This window comes from Paralichthys olivaceus, chromosome 1 (assembly GCF_024713975.1).
Source record: "Paralichthys olivaceus isolate ysfri-2021 chromosome 1, ASM2471397v2, whole genome shotgun sequence".
Taxonomy (NCBI): domain Eukaryota; kingdom Metazoa; phylum Chordata; class Actinopteri; order Pleuronectiformes; family Paralichthyidae; genus Paralichthys; species Paralichthys olivaceus.
Genome location: NC_091093.1, coordinates 4326230 through 4347950, shown reverse-complemented (window position 1 = coordinate 4347950; position 21721 = coordinate 4326230). Strand labels below are relative to the sequence as shown.

Below are 21721 nucleotides of genomic sequence, written 5' to 3'. Positions count from 1 at the left end.
AAAAGAAAGCGAGACCGAGCAGGGAACAAAAGCATCTGTAGAGTGGTCAGGGCTGGCGGCAGCAGTGGCAGCAGCCGTCAGAGGCTTTTTGAAGTTTACACATGGCCCTCCCCACCATTTCTTTTCCTCTTTTCTCCTGTTCAACTACTTTCTTCCCCGAAAGCCTTCTGCTTCCCTTGTCCTTGAATGCCTTGCTCTGGCTTTTTTCTGTCCTTTTCTCTTTCCTACCCTTTGGTGACACCTCAGGTCAATACCCTAGATACACTAGATGGGGCGACACAAGCAAATGGCAGCTCAGTTAGTCAACCCTGCTCCCATTCCCTGGAGGTTCCCAAAACCCATGTCGCTGCAAACATTACCCGCCATCAGTTTGAATCAAGTTGTTTCCCTTTGAGTACAAAGAGCAAAGCAGGTTCCTGTCTTGCATTTGTAACCCTCCTGTAACCCTACAAATCAGCATGAGTGATCAATCAACGCAAATACAAAGCAAACCCTCCAACCTAAACAACCATATACGTCATTTGTCCTCACCCTCTAATAGAACATATAGGGGCGTTTCCAGTGTACGTGCCTCTACAGCATCACATTATAAACATGCCACATATAAACTGATATAAATCACATTTCAAAATAAATAACTCATATTTTTATGATGTTTCAAATCTATGGAAAGGTTTGGGAAACTTTAGTTAATTGAAAAACATCTGTCTTCGTGGTTACGATTATGAAGATTATTTTTAGTTTATAAAACATGGTCATGGTAAAATAAAAGGTGATTATTGGTGTAAAATAGAAAAAAAGTGATCTTTAACGTTAAAGACCAATGTCTTGCTGACCCACCCCGATCTCCCAATGCAGACTTTGTTACGGTGTAACAATGTTTAATAACTTTGCTCCAGTCATATAGCCTGAGAGAGCTTTGTTATTTGAATGTATACATGATATTATGGGGTATTTGAGACTGGCAATGTCTTACACATCCACTAGATTTTGCTCAACAGTGACAAAACCCTGGATCGTAATTATCAGCTTGTACAAAAGAATGAAAGAATGTTCTTTTATTGTCAGTCTCCCTAAATACATGCAAGTCAGAGAAAGAAGGAGGTTTTAAACATCTCCAATCCCAATAAGAGCAGTGGGTTAGCCACAATAGTTAGCTGAGATCCCAGGGTTTCAGAAGATATCAAACATATTTTAATGAGAAGTATTTTGCGGTAAAATTTGATGGACTTGTTCTGAAATAAAAACATAGATTATTAGGTTTAATTATTTCATTTTGTGTAAGCAACATATAGTTTTACATATAGAGTGGAACCCATTGTATTGTCAATACAGAAACTATGATAGACTATATATGATACTGTCAGGTTGAATGGAACCAGATGGTTCACAATCCTCATTATGAATGGTTGGGGTGGATGATGGGTCAACAAAGCATTTGATCCAGGAAAATATGTCTCATTTCCATTTCCTACCAACAGTCAACTTTTTCTTTTTTCAGCCATGGCAGTTCCTCATGTTCTAGACTAACAAACCAAAAGCTTTCTAAAACAGTAACTCTACTTGTTGTGCTTAAACCAAACAGAGGACACTTATATGAATCTTTTTGTGTGAAGTTAATTTGCAACAGCTTCATGTCACATGTCATTATGGCTCGTTTTTACAGGTCATGTCATGCAACTTATTTTGTCATCCAGTTTGTAGGACGTACTAGTTAAAATATTGAGGTGAGGGCAAGTGTCGCAGAGTCGTAAGGTCACCAGTCTGACTCAGTAACTTCCACCATCCATTAATTAGCTCTACCTGCTGATCCTTGAGGGGCGTGAGGGGCTCAAGCTGATCTCAACTAACATTGGGCGAGAAGTCCTGGTTCCCTGTTTGTTTTCCACTCTGACTGAGACGGTACCTGTCACTGTCGTCCCCCACACACACAGCTCACCCGTCAGTTATGACAAAGCTTGATGGATGGAAACAGACAACCAATGCAGTCTGACTTCAACTTCAGGGAGTGTAAGAGGAGAAAACTGCATTTTCAAACTGAACAGAGGGGACTGCACCACCTTTAACTAAGGTTTCATTCAATTTCCTAGAAAAAGTAAGCAAACTTTTACCCTATTTGTTCTCCGCTCTGTACATTACAGTGTGTGCGGTGATACTAGGTGACACCCAACAGATGGCTTTTGTCAGGCCTGGAGAGCAAGAGTTAACCCAATCCTCTGCTCACCCTCCCTCGATCCCTCTCTTCTTTTTAAATGTCTCCCATATAAACAGATTTTGTTGCTGCTTAAAGTGGGCTCAAAATTAAAGCGTATCGTTTTACACACATATTGCATGCATATTACGGAGCCCCAGCTGGTGGCGGGCTGCTCTTAAGAGCCATATGATTAAGTTAGAGGTTGGGGTATCCGATAAGATTTGAGCTCTCAGCCTCTCTCGCTATCTCGCTGCCTATTTTACTGCAAACTTATTAAATGGAGGAAACGACATTATTTTTTTTCTGAGTGTATGTGTAATTATTGTCACACACCTGTGACTCCCTGCCATCCACGACAGGGAAGAAGAGAAGGGAAGGGAAGGAGGGATGATGAGGAGGGGGAGGTGGAACGAGGAGAAACGTCGTTGGAAACAGCGGGAGTCCTCGTTTCAGAAAAAAGGGAAGAGGATAAAGAGGAGAGGAAAAACAAGAGAGCTTGTTAATCAGACACTTTCTGTCACTGGCTGAACACTGATATCCTAATGATTCACACCGAGATGGTGACATCATAAGGGAAAGTGATGGAGAGATGTAGAGAGAGAGGAAACAAGAGGGGGAAAGTGGTTGCAAAGGAGGAGGAGATGACAGCCCGAAAATGGACAACTGGGTTTGCCCAGACAAGATGACAGAAAGTGCAAAATATGAATAAAGAAAGAAGACATACACTGACTGGAAATGTCCCTCTGAATCTGTCATTACATTCCTCACAAACAGGCGCTTGTTTAATTTGAACAGAATGTTTCTCAAGGAGTGCTGTTGTGAAAGTTTTCCAGCCAAGTTTCATTCTGTCATATTTTTTTTCCCTCTCTCTCTCTCTCTCTTCTGCCGTTTCCCTCTGCAGACCACCCCGTCGAAGTCTACAGCATGTGATATGATCCTCAGAAGACAAAGGAAATTACCTATTAAGTGGGGGAGATGATCTTCCTTTAGGCGCGCTCCAAAAAAGTGACTCACGATGTTGTAATTGTTTACCTTTGACTTGGCCCATAAGTCTCTCCTCCCATCTCTCCCTGTATGGTTGTAACATAATATTTTGTGGTGCCGCTTTCAGAAGCCCAGCTCTCACTCTCCTCTTTTTTAATATTTTCTTTTCTCTCTATCCGTTCTAACAGGACAGATGTCACCGCCCCAAACAGTCTGAGTCATTGAACGCCTCCACAACCCTGAGTAACCCAAGGACATCAGGGAAGAGAGGACTGTAATTTTGCATTTTAGACATTTGGCTGATGCTCTTAGTCATGGCAACTTGAGGGTTCAGTGTCTTGCTCAAGGACACAGGGACAGGACCGGTAATGTAATGAAATAAATCAAAACGAGAGTTCGGTATGTATGGTGCCTCCGGTTATTATTCATCATAAGGAAAATACAATTGTAAAAGGAAAAAATTACAATATCAGATAAAAATATTCAAAATAAACATCACAATGACACACTATTGATTGTGTTGAGGGAGATTTATCTCAGTCCACACAGGTGATAAAGTGTCTTCTGTGCAGTCATTCATCTGTGGTGTTCACTTTAAGCTGCTTGACAACACAGGTTGTATAACAGTTCCAGCAGATATTCAGGAACTTTTTTTTATGAGTTCAACACGATTCAAAAGGTTATTTGTCTGTACCGATGCAGTTCCCCCCAGATCAAGCAGATCTGCAAGAAAAAAAAGTGCTGGAAATAGCATCACAGAGCGAGTGGGCTGCATGTGCTTTTTTGGGTGTAATGTTTTAATAGAAAGCAGATGGCTACAGATGCAGAGGCTGAACGCCGGTGATGACACATCTTTAATATTTTAGAGTGGTCTTTGCTGTAAATGTTGCAGCAGCTGTTTCCCAGTGCTGTAAATCTACAGTGTTTTTTAATTCTCTTTTTTTTTCTTTTGTATATTCGTGTGCACGTTTGACTGACAGCTATTGGATTTACCGTAAATTACAGAAATGAATATGGAAAAGTGATGAAAAGGCAGCAAAAAGGGAGGGGTGGGCTGGGGGGGGGGGTTGTGCATATATAGCTTTGTGCGTGTGTGAAAGTGTGTATGCACCCCGACTGTTTGCTGCTGAATCAATTCCTCCTCATTCTGAACCCCGCTGATTATTCTCTTATTTTAGTTTGCTAGAGGCGGCTCACACATTGTTGCCCTGCGAGTATAGGAACTGATATTCAAATGTAAAGTGATACTAAAATAATGAGATGGAGGGAGAGGAAGAGCAAGAGAAAGACTGACAGAAGAAGAAGGGAGGCAGGGAAGATAAATTTATATTTGTATTGTGTTCGCGTTGCGGACGTTGGTTTAGTTTTAATGTCAGCGGCGAGGAGAGAAGGTTTTCGCCGATGCTTCTGAGTCGAGGTGATTGTCATCAATTCGCGTCTTGGCATTTAAACCACCCTCTTCAAATATGAGTATTTGAAATGCAAATACAGCTGCGTATGCCCAGAGAAATTAAAAGACACACACAGGAGTGAAGATATAACTTTTTGCTGGTTTTTATCATCGGAGTTGTCAAACAATCCCTTCCTTTTTTCTCTTTCCAGACAGAGAGAACGCAGGCAGATAATGTGGCTCACAGCAAAAATGGCATACTAAGTGATTATATATTTATTTGTCGTTATGTTCACTCAGCAGAGAGAAAAAGAAAAGACGGAGAGGTGCTGTTTTTATCTTGCCCTTGGCTTCACTGTTTGTGCCTCACCGGGTGTGTTCGATTAGGTGCTTCTCTTTTTTTCCTATTTCTTTTTTTTTTCCACAAGACACAGCGAGAAAATATGATGCACATTTTTCCCCCTCTCTCCATCTCTCTGACACTACAGTTATTTAAACATCAATAGCCATGCGTCTTCTTTAGCACACATTCTTTCTCATATTGATATTTGTATATGATCATTACTTTTGGCCCTGCATGCTTTGTTATACTGCGTCAGCTTCAATAGGTGTAAGATCCAATACTGCAACCTCTGCATTCAAGCCCCCCCCCGAAAAAACCAATAGAATAGTTCGGCTCACTTTATTGTGTAAGTGAATCTACCATAGGAGCTAAGTTCGACATACAGAAGTCGGTGAAAACATTAAAAAAGGCCTGTAATTGCATTAAATTTTGATACCGTCCTGCTTTTTCTTTCTAAACTTTTCATTCTTGATGGGAATGAGGAGACAACCCCCTCCTAAAAAAAGCACTGCGCTGTGTTCAAGTCAACAGCCTGGAAGAAAGACGTGTTCTTCTAGAACTTCAGGTAATCTGACAGTGCTCTTTCACGAAGAGATAAAAAAAGAGTGGTTGTGCCTGCTGCCTCCCTCCTAAGTTACAGAATATTTGTTTTCTTAACAAGCTTTATTTATTTAATTTGTCACATGACGAGAAAGACGAGGAGGACGAGTGTGTGTGTGTGTGTGTGTGTGTGTGTGTTTGGGGATGGATTGATGTTGTTGTTCACAGTTTGGTTACGTCTGTGAATCTTCAGCCTTTACGAACTGCTCCCTGTGGCCATCAATGATGTGGAGATGTGTATGCGCATATTTGTGCATTAAACAAATATTACACACAATTATTATTTTTCAATTTTAGACAAAAAGATACCGCTTCATACCAATGAGCCTTTTCATTTGTTATAACACTATATAAGGGAACAGAGTGAAGTTTATCAGAGGACCAATCAGTGACGAGAATTAGGTGAAGCATATGTATGAGTGAGGGTGTGAGGAAGAGGAGGGGGGGATACGACAATGAGAGGTGGGGGGTGACTACCTGCCGAGAGCCGGCATCCAAATGAGAACATAATAACAACATCAGAGAGTGAGGAGAGGGATTGTCTGCGAGATGACAACGGTATTAGACAGAAGTCAGATAATTAAGAAATGCACTTAGTGTTTTGTCAGAAGTGGCCGTCAGTGCTGGTGATGGCGTTTAGTTCTGTGTGTGTGTACGGGCTGTTGAGACCCTGCGCTCCATACTGTAGATAATGAGCCCGCAAAACTAAAGGATGAAGGGAGGAAGGAGAAAAAAGTAAACAGAGAGAATAAATTAATCAAATAATTCAAAAGTTGTGTTCTGTCCACACAAAGACGCCAAGTTCTTTTGGGCATTTCTGATGTAGCTGTCCAGTCAGGGAAAATGAGACACATCTTGGATAGGAGGCAAACAAGAGGGGCGGCAGAGGATGGGAGGGAGGAATGGATGGATAGAATGGAGTTGGGGGGAGAGAGGGTGGGCCACAGGAATAAACCCAGCTCCCATCTGATGAGCAGCTTGTCCATAATACTGAATCCCAATCTCTTGCCAAGTCTGCTTCCTGATACAGAAACACGATAAGTGCCGACTTTCTCTTCTTCTTTTTTTTTTTGAGAAGACTCGTTCACCCTTCCTCCACACACCTCTCTTGCTTTTGGCCTGAAAGCGAATTTAGCCGTTACTGCGGCTAATCAGGTGGCTGTTTTTGTTGCTTTGCCCCCCCACAACGTGAAAATCAAATTAAAGAAGTGGAAGAGAGTGAAAAAAAAAGAAAAGAAAAATTAGATGTGTACATTCATCTCTTTTGCGGCCAACAACTACAGGACAGATGATGTGGCCATCTTGAGATCGTTTGTCATCTGTTGGACAGCGGTGACCTTGCAACGAATGCCGACCATTGCTCTGATATCATCTTTTCGAGAAAAGGAAAGAGATGCAAAGAGATAGAGGGCGACAGCGAGAGAGAGGGCTGTTGTTTTTGGTAATAAAGACGACATTTATGCCTTCCATTTGCGCTGCCAGTTAAAAGAGGCACAAACATGGAAATCCATTATGGAACGCTTCTTAAAAGTGTGACCAATCCTTGTTCAGTCAATTAGAGTCTGGAGACTGAGAATATGATGTTTGTCTGTTTAGCCCCCGACGCATACAGATCAGCCTGGATTTGATGATGGAAAGAGAGATTTTTTTTTTTTCACACAGATAGACTGAGGGAGAAAAGGAAAACAGAGAGAAATGGATGGAGGGGCAGCGCAGCCAAGCTCTGCTTATCTCTTTTCTTCTCCTCTGCTTTCCTGCTATTTTTTTCCCTCCCCTCCCATATACAAAAGCATTAATGTGCGCAGCTATGTGCTTTGCCATTGTTCTGTGTTTAAAAGCTTAAAAAGGGGACGTTGTGTGTTTGTGTAACTGGCAGAGTTAGCAGTGCGCGGCCGTGTCCAAAAGCCCGTACTTAAAGTTGCTCAGCGCAAAAATAGGCCGCATAAAAGAGAGTGAAAGAAAAGCAGTTAATAAGAGTGGTTACCCCAGAATGAGCGGGGATGAGGTTTCACATTAAAAAGATTTATCTTAAAGTATGGTGCTAATCCCTCCAGTTTTAATCCCACACACACACACACACACACACACACACCCTCCCCTCACAGCACCCTTCTCATTCCTACCGAGACATAATAAAAAACTATAAACCATAAAGTTCTTACAATTTCTGGAAACTGGCAAATGCAGGGCGCCCTGATTTTACAAGGATTCCTGGCCAGTGAATCACGGAGCTCGGAGGACTCATCTCTCTCACAGCAGATTATTAAACGAAAGAGGAAGTCATGGGGTACAGTGGAGGGCAACAAGGACAAAGGGGAAAAGGAAAGCGGGTAGAAGAGGAGTCCATGTTTGCTGTGACCTATTTGATGGTTATCGTGATGGCAGAGGTTGTGGTGATAGGTGGCGGAGGGGTGTTTTCATGCTCTCTGTCACACTCGGCTGTGTCATACAAGCTGGATGGATGCCTCTTGTCCACTGCAAGCTGCTTGAACGAGGAAGCATATGGGTGTATGAGAACCTCAGCCCACTTCATGAATATTTGATTCATATTTCCTGTGTGTGTGTGTGTGTGTGTGTGTGTGTGTGTGTGTGTGAGAGAGAAAGACAGAGAGACAGAGAAAGGGAGGAAGGATATATTTTCTCTCTCTAACTCTCTTTCACTTGTCATTGCAAAAACTCACAAGGCTTACTTTGTGGCATTCTAATCATAATTGCCAATCCTGAATACAAATCTCTCAGCGCTAAACACATTGAGAGAAATTGAAATGACAAAACGAAGCTCATATAACATTGTAATCAAAGATACATTCGGGGGGGGGGGGGAGATGAAGAAGAAGAAGAAAAAAAAAGTTGAGTCTTCTTCCGCAGCCAGTAAGAGATGAGGATCAGGGGCCAGTTATTAACTGGGCCGACGAACAAAGGGCCCCAGTGTTGGAGGCCAGCTTAACGCTGAAGCAGTTACTGTACCTTTCAAAACTAATATGTAACCATATCTGTTTTAAAAGGACGATTCATATTACTGTGAATGCATGACAAAAGTTGTTCCCATCCCTGCAAGTCAGGAAACTGGAATCCCACTCGTAGCCCCCTCCTCTACACACACACTAACACACAGGCACGTACACACAAACACACACAAGCGTTCAGTTGTAGGCCTGGCCTTTTCCTGAAAGCATCCAATTTAAAAAGATGGCAACATTAAATTTTTGCAGTGATGTAAAACATCCTCAGCTTTTTTGACAGGACAATGGTGCTTATTGTGCTGTATTGTAACTGTGGCAACTCCAAAGGTCAGCGTGGGTGTGTCCGTGCAGACAAGGGCGGCACAGAATGAAAATTGGGTTATATGTGATCAACTAAGTTATTAATCAGATTAAAATGGATTCCCTCTGCCTGCTGTTTAACTGGGCAGGAGGAAAAAGGGCAGGGGGTGGGGGTGGAGGGTGAAGTAAAGACAGAGAGGAGGGAAAAGAGGCAGAACAATAGTCCAGTGTTGACTCATGTGAGAGCAAAGAAAGTCATTGTTTCAGGAGCTGAAGTCACAGCGGCAGATGAGTTTCGATAAGGACCAGCTCTCAGAAACATGCCACTGCATGTAACCAGTTTGTCTGAGAGCATGTGCCCTTGCCATGGATGCCCCCTAGCTTCATCCAGGTAACCTCTCTAATCCTGATTAAATCACTGTAATTAGAACAAGCGGTGTTCCTCCACCCCCATATTTCCCTAATAAAACAATGCAGCAGTTTAAATCCGGTCGCTGGGATTTGCAACGCAACAATGCAGTTTATATCCATCTCTGCCGAGGAATTAAGTGTATTTTCTAACTGCTAATGTTATAATGTTGCCAGCTTATTTGTCTCGATGCTCGCTATTCTTATTCTTATTCCCCCTGCGGTTTATGTTCTCTCTCTCTCCCTTTCTCTTTTTTTCCCGAGCACAACTTTGTTTATTTGAGTCTTATTTATTTGTTTCTTGGCTCTTTTTGATGTTTAAATCAAACATGTTTTTAGCGAGTGGTCGGGATCATCCTTCACTACAGGAAATAATGCAAGTTATTTGTCCTTAATTGCCACAGAGCTTTTCAAACACGCCAACTCGCTGCCTATGTGTCTATACTTGTGTATATTTTTTTGTTTTTATTAGTATCACGGCATGCATCCATTGATGTGGAATAACAGAGGAAATAAAAGTTGACATAGTTTCTTTTTTTCCTCCCCCCCAACCCCCGGTTTCCTTCTCCCCCTGCCTTGCTCTCTGTTGTTTTTTATATATCTGTGTTCTTCCTTGAAGTTGCTGCGGCATTGTCTCATTATGTGTCGACTAGCTGTGTAAGTGTAGTTATTATGCCTGCGTGTCTTTGCCTGGCAGTTCTCTCTCTCTCTCCCCCCGTCTCTCTCTCTGTTGTCTCTCTCTCGCGCTCCCTCGGAGGATGAGGAGCTTTATGAGTACAACTCCTCTGAGGCGCCCTCTTCACATCTCCAGGGCGCCTGGGGAAGGGAACGTTGCATTCTTAAGAGGAGGAACTCAAACTGAACAAAGTCTACAGGAGTCTGGGAAGAAAAGAAACAAACAGCAAACTAACGAGATGGGAGGCAGAGATCATGTCAAATATATTGGGTTGGAAGGCCAATTTATAACCCATTGTTTCATGTTTTGCAATATCGAATACAATTCGCAATAACATGTTTATAAGTGCACAGCGGGGGGAAAGGGTGTACAGACTTGCTTATACTGTACACTTAAAAGCACCTGATTTTCACATGAACACACACACACACACACACACACTGGTCTGCAGCTCCCTGTAACCTCCACGCTCCCACGCTGTCTTCACTCCTGTTTCTACAATAATGAATAGAATAATTGTCATGTAACTTTGCAATCATCCAGCATTCGTCTCCATTTCCTTATCAAGGGCAACTCGATACTGCCCCTCATTCACTGTACTTCACTTCCAGGAAACGTGATGTGGCCAGCATCAACGGCGTTATTAGCGAAGATGGCTGAGAGAGAGGATCATGGGAAGAATATGAAGCCTTTTCAAAAAGGACCTTTCAGCAGGCGCAGCAGCTGATATCTGGGGAATTAGTGAGGGGGAAAATATTTTTAGAGCTATCACATCTGCCGCGGAGAAAAGAAAGGCTGTGAGAATGAGCAACAGGTACCATCCTCGGGGCTTGACAGCAGCTATTACACTTAATTGCTCTTTGAAAATGACACTATTTGCACTTTTGGGTGACAAGGTGATAATTCACCTCTGCAAGTAAAGCTGGTAATATTGTTGCACATGTGAAACAGCACCTAGCCCTCACCAGCCTTCAGAGCTGTGTCTCGGCGTTGGCGGAGGCATACAGTGAGAGCGAGGGGTGCAGTGTTTCACTAACGGTCGTCCTCTTTTTCTCAGTTACAGACAGACAGACGTCTTAATCACTGGAAGAGTGCATGCCCTCCAGCAGAGCGAGAGAAGTAAAGAAAAGGGGAGGATCCAAGAGTGTGGGAAAGCTAAAGGGAGAGATCTAAAAAGGAGGAAGGAGTGCTAGTGGACTTGCTTTGGTTTGAACGGAGACAATCGGTGGTGTCTTCACTGAGCAGGAAGTCAGATATTGGTCAGACCTTGGTTGAAGTTTTAATCAGGTTAAGATGTTTACTTGAACCTTTGCAACCCTGCAATTGAATCTGCTGTGAATAAAATACTTAACTGAACAGTCTGGTGCAGTGACACGACCACGGGTTTGAGCTCTGACACCGACACCCTCTGACCCAAAGCTGTGACGACCTGTCTGGTCATCAGGGGTTGGTTTTGCAAGAGGATTTCTCAAAGGATCATTTTCGGGGTTTTATTTTTTAAGATCTGGGGATGTGGCATCACTTCTTTAAGATTTAAGAACTTTTCTCAAGTTTTGTTTTGCATTTGTCAAGATGTTGCATTCTGGCTGTTCAGCTAAAATTATAATGATGCTTTAAACAGAGATCTCCAGGTGTTACACAATGTAATTACTATCCAATATGTCTGTTGTAAAAATATCAACTACTCACTGTTTCAGATCTGACCTGCCATAATTGCTACTGTTGTTCAACATGTAATTCATTTCAACCTTTCGGTTTCACCATACCAGTGACTTAAACTATTCAATTTTCTTTTAACCTGTTTGATTGCATGACTGCTCATGTATTTTGACTCAAGGTGATACAGCTCCCAGACCTTATCGATTAGAAGACTAAGACCCAACTTCTCATGAAACTAAATGCATTCTTTAACTGAAAAAAGGCAACACTGCTCTTTGCATGGGGCTCACCACAAGAAGATTTGGCAGAGTGCAGCAACAGATTACAAACATAGATATACAGTAAATGCAGTGTATATCCTTGCTGTTATTTGATGTAGTGCTGTATTGTAGAACTATCTACAGCGAACATAGGAAGGGGATGGAATAATCTGATTTTATTCTTTTAATTTGACAGCCTGTCTGTACCTTATTGAACTAGACTTCACTGGTTAAATGATGAAGGCAACTCTGAAAAGAATGTTTCCACTCTCCTCAATGTAGATGCTTTCTTGTAAATTAGTCCATAACCACCACCTGCTCCCACTAGGTCTCTCAGGTGCCACCTTTCTGAACCTGCAGACCTGCTTTTAAGTGTTCAGAATAATTACTGTGAGCAAAGAGAACCCAAGCCCTCTTCCACTCGCCAAAACATTTTGTGGGAATATTTATGTATGTGCCTGTGAGTTTGCTAGACCAGATGAGGACAGCATTATTGGCAATTGCCAATTTCTGCATTATCACCAGTTTTAAAATGTGTGTGTGAGAGAGAGAGAGAGAGATGAAATGGGACAGTGAGAGAGATAAAAGGTTGGTGTGGCATAAGTGATGGTCAGTGTCAGTAACCCTGTTGGCAGCTAAAGGTGTTCTATGTCTAGGAATTTCTTTTTGTATACATGTACATACACAGCTCCAGAATAGATGAGGCCTCTGAGTTACAGCAAAAAGGCGCTAAGTTGGAGTCAGATGGCCAGCTGAGGTCTGTCTTTGTGAGTCTGCATGTTGCATGTGACTCATGGGTTTTTGTGTTTTTAATCAGGTGCAACAGTTTCCACTCAAATTGCCAGTATAAGGACTATACCCTACATCTGCACCACTGTTCAATATTTTGTTTGGTATTTTATTTCTTGTGCAAAAACCATTTGTGTCAAAAGTGTGATGTAACTAAAATTAAGGACACTTAAATATATATTATATATTGATTTTAAGGAATTTTAAACAATTATAATTTTCACTTTGTGTGTACCCATAAACGGTATCTGTGACAGCAGCATATGTGCATGAAGTAGGATGTGTGCGTGTGTGTTCGTGGGAAGCTTCATTTGTTATGCCTACCTTTCTTCCACTTAAACCAGAAAAAGTGAAAATTACACCAGTAATGCCAACTGTGATCCACTACATCTGTGCTTCACAGCGAGCCCACCAATCCCACCATATGCCTTTAATTATCATCATTGCTGTACAGAACCTGTTTCTCACACACACATCCTCAGACACATATATTTGTGGGGACCGATCATTTACTTATAAATTCCCATACCCTTTACTGTAGCCCTCACCTAGACCTCATTCAAGCCATGACCCTAAAAGCAAGTCTCAACCCTCAAACAGCCATTTAACTGGGATCCAGCACAGTATAGTGAGCTCCCCCGAGCATACAAGTGTATATGTGTGTTTGTTTGTACACGTGTCATCGCTATGCCCATTTCCTGCTCAATGTTCTGACACGAAAGTCGGGGCTCATGGGATCAAACTCCTCACAGTGACGACAGTTCTACATCTGAGATGAAAACCAAACCGATCAACAGCATCAGTCCATCAACAAACACACACACACACAGACACGCAGACACACAGACACACACACTACAAGAACAGGGGTGTGGGGCAAAAAGGGCAGAGACACACATCAAGGCAACACAGGGGAAACTCATTAATTAACTCATTATTTACATTTTATATGTGCAGGGTTTTACATTTATGGCACAAGCAAATGGCCCAACATTAAGTCTAAAATGGCTGCTTCTTATCTGCAGCAGGGGGAAGAGGCCATTATGTGACTCATTATTAGTTGTGATATCTGCATGTCAATCATCCTTTCAGTGTCCCTGCTTCAACCTCATAGTTTTTGGAGTTATTTTGTTATAAACTTGTTGTAAGATTGGTGCATTACTCTTGCTTAAGAAAAAAATACGATACAATAAAGCCCAATTCCTGCTCATTTTACTGTGTAATTAGATGGAAATAATTTATCTGAACTGATGTTGGTGCACAATTCATATTTTTGACAGTAAAACTTGATCAGTATTGTTAAACTAGCACAGCATACAGGTCATGTTTCAACTAAATGAACACCATTGCATACAATTCCTAGTTGTTACATGGTGACAATGAGGTATATCTGTTCATCCTCTCAAGTCAACAAAAAAGACTCTTCTCAGTGTCACTTCATGTACACACATGAGATGACACTGAGAGTTTTCATCTGCAACAACAAACACCAATACACAGCAGCCCTTTTGAGGAGAACTATAGAACACGGTGTGAGAGTACTTGTAAATTGGGAGTGATGGGTCTAATTGATGTGAGAATATACAGCGTTCCCCTCTCTTCTTTCTCTCTCCTGCCCACCAACTCTCTGTTTGTGTAGCCTACTTCTCAAATTGCAAGAGGTGCTCAGCCATGAGTAGCTTTCTCGGCATGCTAATCCAAGTCCTACAGTTCTATCAACACCTCTCCAGCTTGTCAATCGCAACCTTCTGAAGCTCTGGTCTACATTAAACATATTAAATGAATGAGGGGTTTGAGGTAATGTAAGTAATACGATGTGAGTAGCAACGTTCGTGAGCAGTCGTGGCATGTATAGCACTGTTTGAATAATGTAATACCTCATGTTGGATAATGCACGGCTATGGATAGGTCTGCACTGCATCCAAGTATTGATTGTGTTAAGCACATCTACAGTACAGCAAATGGTGCGGGTTCATATCAGTCTTTACACAGAATGTCGGACCTCAGTAACCAGATACCTTGTCTGATTACAGAGACCTCAGGGCCACTGCTGCTGTTATTGACATTTATTGATAAATACTGGGGCAATTTAGGGAGGAGTGGTTTAATACTAAAAATGTGTGAATACGTGTGTGTGGATTGCCTTGATGTGTGTATTTGTCATATGTCAAGGTGCAAGTAGATTCATGTGCACCGCACCCCTGTTTCCTATGGGCATACAAATGAAGAGACGGCCACTCCAGACGTGCGGTGCGTGCCCTACAACAAGTCCCGTAGATTCAGAGGAGAATTTCGATATTAATGATTTATGCTATATTTGCATACAAACCTAATGCAAACCCACTCCAGATAATCACATTTTGCCAGGTCTGAATTGAGTTTTAGGGACGTCTCTGCCACCCCCACCTTCTCCACCAGCACAAAGGGGTTTACAAGTGGACACATAAAAAGAGACTGCAATAGTGCATTTTCCTATGAAACAGCGCCTATTATGGTTTTTCATGTTATATCTGTAGCACGTGTGGCAAAACTAGTAGCTGTCACTATTGCGATATTATGTCATAAACAATAGTGGTAAAAGTTAATTCACCAAAGAACTGAACTTTAGCACAGTTTTGAAATCATTTCAAATATATATCTTCTTCTATGTTGTCTATATTTCTTTAGCCAGGTATTAATATTCTTGAAACAATGATCAGTTGATGAAATAACAGGCCACATTTTAGAATAGCCTAATTCACAAAATGGCTTCACTATGGCCAGCTAATGCTTTATCATGATTAAATAATTAATGTTATATATTTTAACATAACAATTTGAAATACATTGTGCTGTCATTTATTACTTACTTCATTGATTTTAATAAAGGATTTAAAGTGCATTCCGATACTGTGCAAAGTTACAGTTTCAGCACCAAGAGAGGAAGCAGTTTTATGTACTTTTTGTATGGTGGCATTAGTATTCTCATATCAATAAGTAGAAATACCAGATGCAGCCATGGCAGTTAAAGTGACAGTCGAAGTAGAGCTGTTTTTGTAGAAGTCATAATTATAGTCATCATGTATAATATCAGTACTAGTGGCTGCAGGGGAGAGACTGTAATAGTAGTAAACATCATATCAATACTGTTAGGTATCGCTATAGGTTTACGTGCAGGCTTTAGCATGTGGCCCATATTCACTCTTTTTCCCACATTCTGGTTCACAGTGAATTCAGCTTGCTCATTACTACAAATATATGAACTGCATGAAGGCTGTTAAATCAGTAAGAGTGCCTGGAAGAGTTTTGCTTGATGTACTTAGTATAAGATACGGTGCCTTAACATCTGATGCATATATCCCTGTAACAGTGCACACAGGTAGCTGATGGCTGGGATGGGGGTGAAGTTTGGCAGCACAAGTCACACACGGTCATACTAAGTACAACAACTCACAGGTCTTGATTTTACTTGTGTTACTCATAATCTTTTATATATTTCTACGCTTTCTCGTGTGCCATCACAGAAATATGGATGGTACATATCTATTACCTGGAAGTTGGATACATAACAGTGAATGGCTGACTCACACTAGGACAAACTAACATGTAAGAGAAGCTTTTGTTCCATGTATTCCTAGTTGCAAATCAATCTGCCCAGATTACATAGCTTCCTTTCACAAGCTTTCTTATTAGACAGTAAGTAGGGCATTCCCACACAACATTATTTAAACATACAATATATACTGTGTTTATACATCAATCTTTTATCATAAAAATGCTTTCACAATGTCATTATCTGCAGAGAGCCTGGTTCCATCACAGCAGGTGATAGTTTGTCAGATGGAAAGGTCAGACGAACACATGCAGCTGCACTGCTTCATTATCAAAGAGGTCACTATCACTATGGGTTAATGCTTCTTTTACTGTATTCTCATAAATGTGTGCCTGTAAACATGAGCTCTCCATGTGACTGGAAAATTGCATTCAATTATTTTGTTGTACACAATAGAAAATATTTATGTCTGTGAGCTGTATTCGGCCCCTGAAATAATAATAATGATAATGATAATCATAAAAAAAGATTAAAAAACTGTTCTCAATCAAATCATCAGGCATCAAGCCGGGATAGAAACAATGAGCAAATGTGATAATTTGATTGAGGCACAGGAGCCACAACTTACTGTGTCTTACACTTGCACAATGAATTATTTATATTATTATTTGTTAGCTTCCCTTTCCAAAAAATGCAAATGTCTTAATTTCCAGTCTGAAGGAGTTGTTACTGATTGGATCTGAGTCAGCATCAATGTTTCAGAGCTCAACACAAACTCTTTTTATATAGAAACCGTTAGCAACTACCCCTAAGCAGCACTGTAAAAAAAAAAAAAAGAGAGAAAAAGAAAAAGGACTTCCTTCTTCAGTCTCAAGGAGCGGCTATAACCTTAGCAGAATCATGAAAGTTGACAGTTCATTTTTCACAGGGTCATAGATCGACGAGTCTTATAAAGTAATGGGCTTTTGGGAGCCAGCTTTATGAGAGCTAAGATAGTTAAGAGACATGTGGAGGAGATGGCATGGGGAGCTGAGGTCCTGCTCTGACTCATCCAGGGTTATTCCCTCCATGCTGTGGGGTGGGAGGGAGGCGCTGCACTCCCAGTAATATAAACGTGTAATAAAGATTAATCTGTTGCTAGTCGCCAGGCTGATAGCTTCTAAACTTGCTTGAAATAAGACTAAAATCACTTCAGAGCCAATCTGGAGACCTTTAGTGAGTGTCTGAGATTCCTTCGTGGGTGTCAGGAAAGAAAAACATATATATGTTTGTCTTCCGTGTTTAGTGTTTATGTGTATGCAGTGGTGGGAAAACTCAAGTTGTGTGGCTATTTACGTGTGAGGTTTTCTGCTGGTATAGGTGTCTGTGAATATGTGTGTGGGTGTGAGCTTTACAGCAGTTACAGTACCCAGAGGGGTTTAACACACTCACCAGGTGCATCTGGCCTCTTCATGCCCCCTGTGGATGCTCCTCCTGCTCCACCACCAAGGCCGTTGAATGCAGGGATGTTGTCATTGCTGTAGGCTCTGAGGACAGAGAGCATGTTCATCTGCTGCTCTAGGTGGGTCTGCTGCTCGGCCTTCAACAGTCCTGGAGGACCTCCGGGAGACAGGAGGCCCAGGCCCTGCTGCCACTGCTTCTCCAGCGGCAAAGCTTGGTTTTGTGGTTGGGGAACCAGAGAAAGTGCCGTCATGGTGGAGGAAGATGCTGCCAAACCAGCTCCACTTCTTTGGGGCAAAGAGGAGTTGTCTTGGAAATGTTTGGGGTTCTGGAGGTGGTTTGAGGCCGAACTTCCTTCTTCCTCTCTCTCCATGTCCATGTTCCCATCCTCATCTCTTTCCTCCTCCTCTTCAGCCACTCCTCCCTCTTCTTCCTCTTCCTCAGAGTGATTCTGTTGCTGCTGTCGCATGGGTGTGGTGGAAGGAGTCTCACCGGCGCTGTGCAGCCCAACCTTCACAACCTCATCATCTGATCCTACCTGGTCCTCTTCAGCACCTCCACGGGAGCCCCTCTCACCAATCTGGTCATCTCTGGCTGAGGATGCTCCAAAAGCGAGGCTAGGCAGGTCAAGAACTTGCTCTGGTGGGGCTATATACCCTTGAAGGGCCTGGTTGGCACTTGGTGATCCATCATACAAGCCACCAAACCGTCTGTAGAAGTCACTCTGGAAGGGGTTGTAGGGCTGGTCCAGGTGGTTGTTCCAGCCTCCCTGGTTTTTCTCCCCATCTCTGTCTCCATCTTTTTCAAGGGCCACACCAGAGGTCTTAGTGTTGGAGGAGTGAATAGTGGAGGTTGTGGGAGAAGTGTCTCCATGAAGCTCCTTGCCTGTGTCAGACCGCTGCAGTTGGGCCTTACCCAGGTGATTGGCCTGGAGGTGCAGAGCCATGAGTTCAAATGAGGAGGTGGAGAAGGAGCAGAAGAGGCAGCCATGCCATGCCACATTGTCATGGATGGTGACTGAGGAGCCTGGCAGAGATCCGGATGCAGACTCAGGCCGAACTGACACAGACAGATCAAGTGGTTCATACTGGGACCCAGGTTTCCCTGGTTGTGAGTTCTGTTTGGCATCAGCCTTATCCTCTCGGTCCTGTTCAACAGCCATAGCTCGCTTGGCTTTGGGCTCGCCGTTATCATGGTAGAGCTGGGCCTGGAGCTGAACTGGACTCTGGTTGTCCTTCGTATCCTTCTTCATGGAGCCAAGGACAAAACTGTCCATGAAGGCCTGAAGAGAACCTTGAAAGTGGACTCCATTCCCCATCATACTTTGGTAAGCCCTGCTTAAGTCAGAGAAGCTGGCAGGATTATCTGTTGCTGTTGAGACAAGGGCGGACGGGGCATCAGCAGTCTTCATCTTCTCAGTTGAGGAGGCAGAGTCAAAGCGACGGTCACCACGCTCACGATCTCTGTCATGTGGAGATATCATGCCAGCTGACGCCCACTGATGTGGCAGTAATGGACCTGCCCTGAAGTCGAGGTTGGGAGGCATTCCCTTGAAAACACTGCGGAGGACATCTGGTCGGGCAAAGATGCCGCCACCGGCTGTCTTTCCATGGTCCTCTTTGTGGTCAGAAGAAGGGGTGTGGCCAGAGGATGGGCCTGAGGTGGTGGAACCATTTTGACGCTCACGGTGGTGGCGCTCCAGGTGGTACTTTAAGCTGGCAGACTGGGTGCCAGCATAGTCACAATGAGGGCACCGGTAAGGTTTCTCTCCTGAGAGGTCAAGAGAGAGACAGAGAAAAGGAAAGCCAGAGAAAACAGTGAATAATTAACCTGATTATTAGATTGACTGGATATCAAAATCTATTTATTAGAGCAGGGAATGTGGACCCTAGGGTCATGTAACCTCCCTGAACACAGAAAATTAGGTCAAATGAGTAGAGCTCACAAAAATGCAATAAAACATGCCATTTCTGACTCCTCAAAAAAATGAAGCAAGGAAAAAAAAGCACAAAATAAAATAAACTGCAGAACTAATGAATATGATTATGATGATAGTGAAAGAGAGCCTGCATCCAACCAATGATCTCATGTTTTTTCTCTTCAAGTCATCGGCTCTGCTCCACTTGTGTGTGTATTCTTGCATGTGCATTGCAATGTGGGCGTGGAGTAGGCATCTAAATATGGGTCGATCCAGCCTGATCCAGCCCCTCCAAGTGAGCCATCACTCACATCAGCACAATAAAAAAGAAAAAAAACATTTCACCATATGGTGCTCTCAGTCCACTGTAAGAGATAATATTTTAAACTGACAACAAAACTGTCTTGATGCTATCTGTGTGTGCACGGGCAAGGGCAGTGGCAGAGGGTACGGTGAGGCTTCTGTCTGTGTGTGTTTCTGCAAAACTGTGTGCGGGTGTGTGTGTGTGCATATGCATGTTTGTGTGTGTGTGCCGGCAGTGGGGTCATCATGCCTCTGTTCTGGCCTTGTTTGCTGTCAGGTCTGTGCCCTGGCGATGAGAGTGCAATTTCTCAGATATTCCCTATTTGCAGTTTATCTTGAGAAACATAAATCAGCCTCAGCATAAGACCTGGGCAACCACCGGCCCACAGTAGTGCACTGAGAAGAAAATATGGATGATACACTATAATGAAAGAATAAGTCGATGAGTATTAAAAAAAGAAAAACCTAGACAAGAAATGTGTGGCCGACATATGTGAACCACATGTTCGTTGCAGTGAAGAATTATGATAAAGAACAATATGATTCACTGCAGGATACACAGATCAAAGTGATTTATATTACGGTAAAAGAGGGGTGAATCTGTTGTGTAACATTTACATATATTTATTTATGCTGCTCACCCATATTCATGAACATTCTTGGTAATGGTATATAACACCAGCATTATTCTGCCAGAAGTGGATCTTCCACTGCAATGATACTTAGGCTGAAATAGAACACATCCTGCTAGCAATTATAATAGGCTTGGAGTCTGAGCCAGCTTTGGATTCATTAAACAATGAACAGAGAGGGGAAAAATGCAAAGCCTGATTTTTTTTTAAAGATTAATTTATTTATTTTTTATAATGTATACCAATAAAAAGTTTACCAGACTGTAGTTCCTGTTAGAGGGAGAACAGCAACTGTATGAAACAAACAGGGTGGGAAAAGACATTTAAAAAAGGGTTTGGCTGTAATGTTTTGTGTATGAGTATTTCTGTATGTTTATTCTATTCAGTGTATGGCCTTAAAATGTTCAGATTATACACATGGAAACCATTTTACGAAAGGAAAAAAAGGCATTGTTACGCAAGGCTGGCTTGAATGATTTAAGTCGGGCTGTGTAGTAAATCATGGATATAATTAGCAAATGGCATACTGCTCAAGTAATTTATCATTATTTAGAGGGCACCATTCCAGAAAAAGACTCTGCGATCTGCAGACCTACTGCAGAGTTCTCAAATAAAGGGCCACAAACACCAACTCAATACAATATTGATACAGGAGAGAAAAGAATAGGAGGGTATACAAAAGAAAATTGAAGGTGGAAATGCTGAAGTGAGAACGGACAAAGAATGGGGGGAGAAAAAAGGAGGGGGCGCACGCAGAGACAGATAGCCTTGACTATAGATAGAAAGACAGTGATTTGATATCTTTTCTCTTACACTAGAGTGGCTATGAAGCATAGAGTATATTTAAAATAAACCATACGAGATGAGCTTTTAACCCAATAAGTGCTTCTCCTGTGAGCTGCTGAACAGAGGCTCAGTGCTGATTTAATAAGGAAACGTCCCTGATGCAAATGATCATTCTCAATTCCTCTAACTGGACAAAATGATATTCTCGGAGCCAAATTAGACAGAAATTAGACTGATCTGATCTTTTTTTCCTCCCCTGTTTTTTTTTTCTTTCCTTATAAAAGGTTGTTAATGTCCATGAGAGGAAAATATAGATTAATGTCACATATTCATATCTGAACAATACTGAAAATACAAGCAAATACTTTGATGTTTACAGAGTAAAATAAATGCATAGGCCTTTAGAGAGTGATCGTCTTCTTTCAATCTTCTTTTAAAATAAGGAATTCAAATGTATCTGGAGTGAGCGAAACTGAAGCAAGCGCATTTCTGCATCGACTTGTGTTTACGTGTGTGTTTGTGCCATTTGGAAAGTGTGTGAACA

At 42.2% G+C, this 21721-nt stretch overlaps 1 protein-coding gene across 7 annotated transcripts in view; it reads right to left on the bottom strand.

Moving 5' to 3' along the window:
• The window catches only part of znf536 (zinc finger protein 536), a 214707-nt gene that overhangs the window by 46037 nt on the left and 146949 nt on the right, over window positions 1-21721 (bottom strand). For all 7 annotated transcript variants that reach the window (XM_069530698.1, XM_069530742.1, XM_069530660.1 and 4 more), the window contains one exon: window positions 17530-19308. In XM_069530698.1, coding sequence (XP_069386799.1) covers window positions 17530-19308 — 1779 coding nt within the window. The remainder of the gene's footprint in view (window positions 1-17529; window positions 19309-21721) is intronic.